This window comes from Lycorma delicatula, chromosome 1, assembly GCF_047948215.1.
Source record: "Lycorma delicatula isolate Av1 chromosome 1, ASM4794821v1, whole genome shotgun sequence".
NCBI classification, from domain to species: Eukaryota; Metazoa; Arthropoda; class Insecta; order Hemiptera; family Fulgoridae; genus Lycorma; species Lycorma delicatula.
The window spans coordinates 187203986-187214264 of NC_134455.1; the positions used below are offsets into that span (position 1 = coordinate 187203986).

Here is a 10279-nt window from a genome sequence, read left to right on the forward strand (position 1 = left end):
GTAAGATGACATAGCATACCACACGGTCACTTTCTGGCTGTTCAACGGACGCTGGTGTAGCTGCGTAGGATTTTCTTGTGCCCTGTATCTGAAATTTTGCTTGTTAACAAATCCACTGAGGTGGAAATGTGCTTCGTCTGACATCCACAGTTCGTGAACAAAGTCTTCGTTATCATTTATCTTCTGAAGCATTACAAAACAGAATTGTGCTCGCACAACTGCATCGTTCGGTTTCAGTTCCTGGACAATCTGCAACTTGTACGGATGGAATTGCAAGTCCTTCACTAACATTCTTCGAACACTTGAACTATGCAATTGTAAAGATGCTGAGAGGCGACGGATTGACCGATGTGGACTTCGTGTGACAGATCTTGTAAAGCTTGAACACTCTGTGGTGTACGGACGGTTCGCTCATGGCCTGGAGGTTTCTTTTTCATTGCCGAACCAGTTTCCTCAAAATTAGATATCCATGTTTTAATTGTATGTGCTGATGGAACACAGTCGTGCCGTCCCAGATTAAAATGAAGATGAAATTCTCTACGCGCTCTCTCCACACTGTCATTGTTTTTGTAAAATGCTTTGATAGCAAATGCACGTTGCGCACCACTTATCAAGTGGTACCAATCACCCACGGCTACCAACACAACTTTCAAAATTTCCCGTTTCTTTGAATCACTCTGTATATTGATTTATTAATATATATTAACCTGTGACTGTAAAAAATTTTTACAATAAACAAAAATTGAAAATTAACAATAAAAAAAATCATAAGTTTTTAGTGAAATAGAATTTATGTAATTTAATAGGTATTATTACATATGTGTTTATGTAATCAATTTGGTGAAACATCTGATTATTTAATATAAATTGAAAATTATAATTTAGAATTGTATTATTTTTTGATTTTCTAGTTTAATTTTATTTATATTTTTTTGGAATTTCTGTTCAATTTTACCAACATTAAAATTAACTACAGAATGACTGAAAATAGACCCTCACAAGAACAGCATATGTACTGAAGCATTCATGTTTGGTCTTTAATAAATTGAAAAAAATTCTTATCTTTTAGTTCAATACTCCTCTGATATTGTCGAACAACATTTTTCCTAAGTCAGAGTTGATCTTCATTTTGTTTGTTTTTTGTTGCTAATCATTTAATCGCTGTTTGGTTTGATATAATTTTTCTGATCTTAATTTGTGTACACGTTCTCTAGTTTTCAAATTTTCTCTATCTCTATATCATCCTCTTTTAATCTTTTTATTCTTTCCTTGGTCTTAACATTTCCTTCCTCTTTATATTTATCATCTTCTCCTAATTTTTTTTTATTCTTCCTTGTTCTTAACATTTTCTTCCTTTTCTTATTCGTCTTGTCATTTTTTTTTTTTGAGATATATTTCCTCATGTTATGTTTCTTTTTCCTGTATGATTGTTTCTTTTTCATTTTTGATTATTTGCCAAATAATCCAATAATAGAAACTGAATATTTTATACCGTAAGGTTGAAATTAACATTTGTAACCAGTATACAGATGTTCACTAAATGGAATAGTTTAATTATTATTAACTTTTATTTATACAACACACCAGAAATCTGACACGTTTGTTAATCAGGAACTCATGAAGATACGAATAATACTGATCTAGTAATATGAGTAATAAAGGGAGTTTTACTCTATCCTAGTATTTCATGTAAGATTGTTGAATTAATAATTGTATAAATAATTGATGTTAATAAAAACTAATATTTCAGCAATTGTGAAACTGTCCACTTTATTAAAGAATTGGAGGATCATATCTCACTTTCAAATGTGTGATGAATGTAAAACTGTATATTTAATCTTTATTTTTATTTTTTCTCTTAACTTTTTAATTAATAACATCACATCACCTGTTTGCAATATATTGTGGCTCTCATGTCATCGCATTGAGTGGTAATTTGTACTTTAATAGAGTTGTAGTGTTATACATAAATTACAGTAATTTAATAATTGGATATCAGCCAATAATTTAAAATAGTAGATGTATATTTAATATATTTCATATAAATATAGAATACTCATGTATGATTCTGCCCTAATAATGTTAGTCTTATTATCACAATTTACTTTGTTTAAATTCTTACTTTCTGTTCAAACAGGTATTTTTATACAGATGATATTATACTTTATAGCATTGAGACTGCTTCTTCAGTGTACAAATTAGCAGATAAATATGATGTGGAATATCTAAAAATTCGGTGTTTGAATTATCTCTCATCAGAAATGAGTTCTGCAAATGTTTGTTATATTCTAGAATTTTCAGAATTATATGATAAAGCCGAGTTGAGAAACGAATGCATTAATTTAATAATAAAACAAACTAGTGATGTGATTATTACTAAAGATTTCTTGGAAAGCAATAAGATTGTCCTTAATGCTATAGTTACTCAAAGAGAACTGGCTATATCAGAGCTTGATTTATTTAAATCAATTCATAGTTGGGCTTATTACAATTCCAAGCAAAATGGTAATTATTTTTACATAAGTAATAAAATAATGATGTATTTCTCTTTAAAAATTATTGAATTTAAAACTGGATTGCCACCAGATTGTAGCTTTGTAAATATCATTCAATAAGTGATATGGAAAACGTTCCTTAAAATACTCATAGTAATGTTCTGTTAGTTTGAAAGATAAAAATTTTATGCAAATAAAAAAACTAGAGTGGTTTCAATTAAGTAGATAAATGAAACAATTATCTGCGAAAAACCCGAAACATTTTGCTAAAATCTAATTTCCTCTTGAATTTTTTTATAAAACCAGATATTAATTCAGTAGAGCAGAAAATATTATATAATTATATATTTGCTTCTTACATTTTAAACATTATTCTAAAAATAAATTTTTTTAATTAAAATTTGTAACCATCTCACTGACAAATTATCAAATCCTATATTTTCAATAGGATTTATTATCAAATCCTATATATTGTAAAAATACAATGTATTAGTAAAAAAAAATTACATAAAATAAAACACAGAGATGAACTTATTTTATTAAGACAAATAAATATATAGTAATTTTAGTAAAGATAAAACAGAAAATGATAAATTATTATTACAAACTCCCACAAATGAATGTTTGACCAGATCACATATCAAAAAAGAATACATCTCAAAAGAAGAAACTTGTTGAAGGAGTTTATCAAAAGTCTTATTTGGAAAATTTTGAGTTTTATGCCTTATTATGTATTATTTTGATTATTATTGTTGTGGATAATCTGTTATTCTTCTTTCTTATATATTATGAATTACAGGATATTATGCCAATAAATTACCAGTTTTTTTATCTGTTTTGTTGGTAATCCAGTTAAATGTTTAATAACTGTGTTAAAGAGACTGTTTAAAAAGTAATATTTACTGTAGTTTAATCTACCTGAAATATTTTTTTAAAATGTTCCAACAGAAATAGTGGAATACTTGAATAAAGAAAATAAATAAACCAAAAATAAAGTAAAAAAATAATAATCAATAGTAAAATCTTAATAAAGTTGTTAAAAACAACATTTAATTTGCAAATAAAAAGTATTGAAATTAAAATTTGATTTTTCTAATAGGTATAGTGGCAGTTTTTTAAATGGTACTATGAATTTCAATGATGATAGGAATTTTTTACACTGAAACGTATGGTTTTTTTTATGCATGGTTTGTGGTATATATGCTTTAATTTCAAATAATAATGAAATTAATAAGATTACTAATTAGTAAAGGGAAGAAGTATTTCCAGTAGAACAAGTGAGAGTATTTGCCACGTTACAAAAGAATACTCACACTTGCTTCATGTTAAATATTAAACAGTACAAACTTCATATTTTCACATATGTTTTCTTAAAATATTAGGTGTGTACAGTTTCACTACTTGTTGCTGATAATTGTATTAGAAAAATGATCAATTGTTGTATTGCTATTGGTTTCTAATCTTTAAAATTGAATTAAATAATTATGAATATTTCATTAATTATATTGAATTATGGTAAAAATATGTGAATTAAATAACTTACTTGTACATTAATAACATGCTAGTAAAAATGTCTAATGGTATGATGTTGAAAACTGTATTATTATTATTATTATTTTCTAATTAGGTATTTTTTTTTAGGTATACCTATTGAAACTTATGCTATTTCTTTGGCAGATATTATTAATAATATCAGATTTTTAACAATGAAACCTATTGAGTTTGTTGAAGGGCCAGGAAGTTCTTTTCTCCTGTCTGCTGAAGAACAGCTAAACTTATTGAAGAACATTGTAAAACCTGGTTCTCGACTACTACTTGAAAGATTCTGTACATCAAGAGAATATCGCAGATGATAGACGCTGTGTAAAGTAAGATAGAAAAATTATTACATTTATTTTTATTTTTATCTTGAAAAATGTAAATTAATTTCATAGTCAAGGATTAATTAATTTTTAATCAGTAATAATTGTTTTGCAAATGTGGTGCTTAATGATTCTTGCTGTCTTGTTAACCAGTATGATAATAAGGATACAGACCAAACCTTTATAAAACAAACAAAAGTTATCTTTAAAGGTACAGATTTCTGTTTTTATTCTCTTTTATAATTTTTTTCTCACTTATCAAAGCCAAAGTTTTTTGAACTTTTTTTCTTATTTTCTTTTCTTTCTTCTTTAATGCAAGTAAAAATTTTGTTTTATTTGACTTTAAAAAGTGTGTATGTGCGTATACGCATTATTAATATTTTTATGATCCTCAGAAAAAAAGTTGTTAGAGGGAGAATCTGGTTCCATCGAAGTTCATTATACACAAATAGGGAATAAAAAATTTTTATTATTTTGGATGAATTATAAATTCTAGTTTAGATTAACTGTAAGCTGCAGAACATAATTTCAAATTACTGGCATTTCTTTCCACCTCTGTAATCAGATTTCTTTATATTAAGATATTATTACATAAAAAAATATTTTTTTAACAATGAAATGGAACCTAGGAAAACTGCTCTTAACCTTAAAACTGGTGATATGATATCAAAATGATTTCTCACGTGCTGAATACACGTATCATTTCTGATCAAATATAATGTGCATCTGGGTAGACGTAATGCATAGTGCTCAGCTTAATTAAATGTTTATTTCTTAATGATTATTCATAAGGAATTTTTATTGTTGCTTTTTTTAATGCAGCATTTCTCAACCTTTCAGTATTTGCGACCCGATTTTCAATCATAATTTTCATCGCGCCCTCCTCTCATACAATAACAATCTATACAATAATAATTTTGACAGTAAAGCTATAGTATGCCCCCCTTAATACAAACCTTACAAATTACCAAGAATAAATAAATTTATTGATACTTGGCAACACCAATCCACTGCATTGACAAAACCAGAATCGACGCCTCTCTATTGCTCTCTGTCTTACGTACACCATGTTCGATATTCTCGTGGCTTCGCGAGAAGTTCCAATTTTTCTTGAACATTCTGGAATGTCTGCACAACTGTTTCTGCAAACGTGTATAAATACTGCACCTCGTTCAATTCCAGCCACCTCAGTCAACTCGATCCTTCTATCGCTATCAAATCTATAGTGATATGTATGTTGTAATTTGCATGTTAGTTGCAATCCATGGTATTAAATATTCACCACAGTAGATTTATACAGAATCATGGATAAATTTTTAAATGGGCGTAAGCGTTCATTAGACATAGTGAAGCAAACACATGCACAGACAAGTATGATGATGTACAGCATCAGCTTTTTGGGAAGTTGCGTGACAAATTGTTTTCAATTCAGCTTGATGAGGCAACAGATAACAATAAAGATGCTCATTTCATTGCCTATGTTTGATTTTGTGATGGTATGTCAGCAGTAGAAGAACTACTTTTCTGCAAACCAATAGAACTCAAAGCAACAGCACTCGCATTATTTGCTATCTTAAATAATTTTATAAATGAGGCAAACATAGAATGGAGAAGTTGCATCAGAATGTGCACCTATGAGTTGCTTATTAAATGTCTGGAAGATTCCAAAGTATACAAGCACTTGTAAAACAAAAATCTCCACACTGTGTCTGGACACATTGTATGACCCACAGAGAAGCTCTGGCTTCCGAAGAAATGAGTTGTGGTCTGAATATTGATGGTTGTAACTGTAGAAAATTATATAAAATTGAGACCCTGAAAATCAAGAATCTTTTCTGCACTTTGTAAAGACTATGGCTGCAGTACATTCAGCATTACTATTTTATTGCAAGGCAAATTGGTTATCATGTGGGAACTATTTGTAATGTGTTTATGAATTAAGAGATGAAATCCCCATTTTTCTAGAAGAGGAAAAGCGACCAGAAGCCGAGAAGTTTTGAGATGGTTTATTTGTGATGGAATTGAGCTACTTGATCGACATATTCAAGAAATAAAATACCTTGAATCTGCAACTCCAAGGAGCAGATACACATATCTTGGATACGAATGATAAAGTTAATGCTTTTTATAGAAAATTGGATTGTGGAGCATAAATTTAAAGCAAAAAAATCTAGAAATGTTTGCAAATGTAGATGAATGTATTAAAACTTACAAGGCTAAAGAACATGTGAAAGTTGTTTTTGTAACCATTGAAAATCATTTAATCATTCTGGTAAAAAAAAGTATTTAAATCTTTAAAAAGGGATTTTCTTGCCGACAACAATTTAGCAGTAAGGTACAAGTGGATTAGGGATCCATTTGGACATACTCCTGAAGAGCTCTCAACTGCTGAAGAAGAAATCTTCATAGACTTTATGGCAAGTGGTAAAATCATAATTCAATTTAGTATTAAATCACTCTTTGAATTTTGGGCAGGGGTGAATGATGAGTTTTCTGGACTGAAAACAAGAGTATTTTGTATACTATTACCATTTTCATTCAACATTCTACTTTTGCTAAATCAGATTTTCTGCAGTGGCTGTTTTGAAGAGAAAATATAGATCTCGGTTAAATATTAAAAAAGAACTCAGACTGACTATTTCTAATATTAAACCTTCCTTTGAAAAACTTTGCTTCCCAAGACAGGCCCAAGGAAGTCACTAATAATTATTAAACTTGTTTTTAATTTAGTATTGATAAGTTAATTATTAAATACATTGCGCAGTACTGATACAGCTCTATTTATAAGTGTATAATATCAGTATAAATGTGTATTTTATTATTTATTATGTTAGAATGTATTTTGTCTTGCTTTCCTTTCAGTAAATCAGTCAATTTTTTAAAAATATTTTCCTTTCAATATGTTCATGCCCCCCATTTAGTGTTATCATGCTTCCCTAGGGGGGGGCATGCCCCAAAGTTTGAGAACCAAACCAAACCATATCAAGTTGACAGTTTAGGGATGTACTTTTTCTCTCAAATTGTTTAAATATTATCTTATCTTTTTATTGACTTTTGATTTTGTTTAAACTATTTTTGAATTTAATCTTGTTATTAAATTTAAGTTAAAATATACAAATAAATTTTTTATATTTTTTTTTTATGTATAATTACTCATTTGAGAAAATAGTGTGACAGTTTTAAATATGAAAGTGAATGGTTTGATAATGATTAAATGTTAAGTAAAAATATATACTTATCTTCTTAACTACTTAACTAAAGTAAATACAAATTTAAGAGGTTAAAATTAGAGGAAGAAGTGTTTGAAAAGGAGCACATGGTATTTTACAAATTGATAACTGAAATAATATTAAATAAGAGAATTTAAGATTGTGAATTATTCTACATTCCAAAAAAGTTTTACTTTTGGAGTTTTGTCATCTTTTAATTGAAGATATTTTTTTATGCCTTAAAAATGTAGTAAATGTTCATTAAAATTAACCTTTTTATTGTTTTAGTAAAATAATTAATTTTTTTTTTGTCTTCAGTCATTTGACTGGTTTATACAGCTCTCCAAGATTCCCTTTCTAATAATTAATAAAAATAATAATATACAAATTATATATTTAATTCCTTCATTAAAATATAAGGTTGTTAAAAAAATAACAAACTTTTCTAAAAAAAACTCTTTTATTTACCATCAACACTGGTAACATAATTTTTGTTTTTTAATACATGATATATAAAGCCAGTCTGTTTTTAATGCTGCAAATCATATCGGATCAGATTATTTTTTCAATATTTTTGTTCATTTTTGACATGGAATGGCAACCCGGGCAAAAATCATCTTCAATGTCTCTCCGCCATCTTGGAAACCCTTAAATCACTCAAAACTCACGCAACTGCTATGGAAACTCATAAGTTTCGATAGCAGTTTTTCCAAGTTTCATATGAAATTTCACGACAACTCTTTGCTTTTATAAAACACTTAGAATTTTTCCGACAAAGCAAGAAAAAAACAGATGTTATCCAAACAAAGGCCACGGCCAGACTAATATGTCTACAGAAACTGGAGTGGCAACAATCGAAAGAGAAGGCTTCATGCTACACAGCTGTTGTTTGTACGAATTTGGTGCATGCTTAGTTCTTCTGTAACAGCATTAGTCACTGATCTCTATATAACTGGATAGATGATCGTGTATTGGAACTGGTAAAATTTTAAACATAAGCTAGCGCCACTAAATGAGTGGTAGAACCGATAGAACTAAATAAAATAAAACAGCGCATGCGCAGAGGTAAGTGTAAGAGTAGGGATAAAATACTGCCCTACCATTACAATTATAGTCGTGCATACATACAATGGTTTTATTTATTTCCTAGAATCAAATTCTGCGGCGGTGGAGGGTTTTGATTTTTTTTGTTTTGTTATTAAATTACTTAAAACTGAATTTATTATTATTGTTTTGTAAATAATGCAGTTATTTTAACAATACAGTCCACTCAGTTATCTGTTAATACATCACAAAATATCTTTAAAAGTAATTAAAATTTTGCTTATGGGAAAATTTAAGTCTGTACTTATTTTTATGGTTACCTAAGGTAGTTGCTACTATGTACTCTAAAAGGAAGATTATGACACTCCCTTTTATTATTTATGGAATGTTACTGTTCTATAAATAATTAGTTATTTTATTTTAAAATAATTAAATTTCTTTCTTTTAGATTTTTTTGTAGATATACACAATCTCTATAATCTGTGACTATTACAGTTGACATTTTAACAAGGAAATAGTTTCTGTTTCCAAGTCATGTATATTTATAAGGCTTCGGGTTCCAAAGTATTAAAAATGAATATAAACATATCTTTGCTAATGAAAGCTTGTTTATGTTTACTCAGCTGACAAAATTCATGAGTATTAGAAATATTCAAAATTTTTAAATGTAATGCTCCCATCACTTGATTAATTAATTTTTATACCAGTCTTAACTTATCTGTTTTATATATTTTATCTATCTATTTTTTTTCCAGGTCTGAATGAAGTTATATGTTAATGTGAATAAGTGACAATAAATTATGAATAAAGAACTCTATTTTAGCTGTGACCAAATACCATATTAAAATCACTTGCCTAGATCAGAACTATGCCATGTCCAAAATTGTAATTTCTTAGGAGAGTATTTTGAAAGTACAATCTTGTAATTATTGATTGTTCAAAAATAATTATATTCACTTTTTATAATTCATAAAATCACTCATTTTATTGCTAAAATAAGTTATGCTTTTATTAAGAAGGTTCTGATGCATTTTGATAATTCTTTACGTAGAATGACCATATCTGTACTTAGACTTGTTCTACTCTGACTATATGCTTTATTGTATAAATTCTTATATGAATTAACTTAATTATTTCTGCATTATAGTTTTATGATTACAGTGTGTAAACATGACAACAATATTATTAAAAAACTGCTTTATTAAGTAATTTTTAAAATTATTCCATTGGCTTTCATTATCACCGTAACAGAAAAACATTATAACTATTAATGCGTAAAAGCAATTTTTTAAAGAGTAATAGTATAGTATTAAAACTAGGTGCTAAACATTTTTGTAGTGTTTGTATTCAGAATGATTATGTTAGTTTAATTATTCTTTATTTTATCTTTATCATAATTTTTTTCTTTGGTATATTATTTGGAACTGATGGTATGCAAGTGGAACAATTTTTGAATTACAGAGATCAATCAATATTAATATCCATTTTACTATACTTAATAGGTTTTTTCTATATTATAACGATGTGTTCCTAAGGTCTAAAAATGTTGTAAATAAACTATCTTCTTCAATATTGTTAAACCTAATTGCACAGTTATATCTACATGAAACACTAACACAGACAAGATTAAATTTCACTGAAAAACTCAAATAATTAATAAAAAATGTGC

At 28.0% G+C, this 10279-nt stretch overlaps 1 protein-coding gene across 1 annotated transcript; it reads left to right on the forward strand.

Annotated features, from left to right (window-relative positions):
* Positions 1–2224: 2224 nt before the first annotated feature.
* LOC142318232 (BTB/POZ domain-containing protein 6-like) lies at positions 2225–9569 on the forward strand. Its single transcript, XM_075354797.1, has 3 exons — positions 2225–2505; positions 4137–4363; positions 9366–9569. The coding sequence occupies exons 1-2, from the start codon at positions 2262–2264 to the stop codon at positions 4346–4348; spliced, it is 456 nt and encodes a 151-aa protein (XP_075210912.1). The 5' UTR covers positions 2225–2261; the 3' UTR covers positions 4349–4363; positions 9366–9569.
* The last annotated feature ends 710 nt before the right edge of the window (positions 9570–10279 follow it).

Excerpts from the sequence above, each read along its gene's own strand:
- LOC142318232 (XM_075354797.1), top strand. The coding sequence starts at position 2,262 with ATGAGTTCTGCAAATGTTTGTTATATTCTAGAATTTTCAGAATTATAT. Across the intron at positions 2,506-4,136 it reads TTACAATTCCAAGCAAAATG|GTATACCTATTGAAACTTAT; the intron begins GTAATTATTTTT and ends ATTTTTTTTTAG.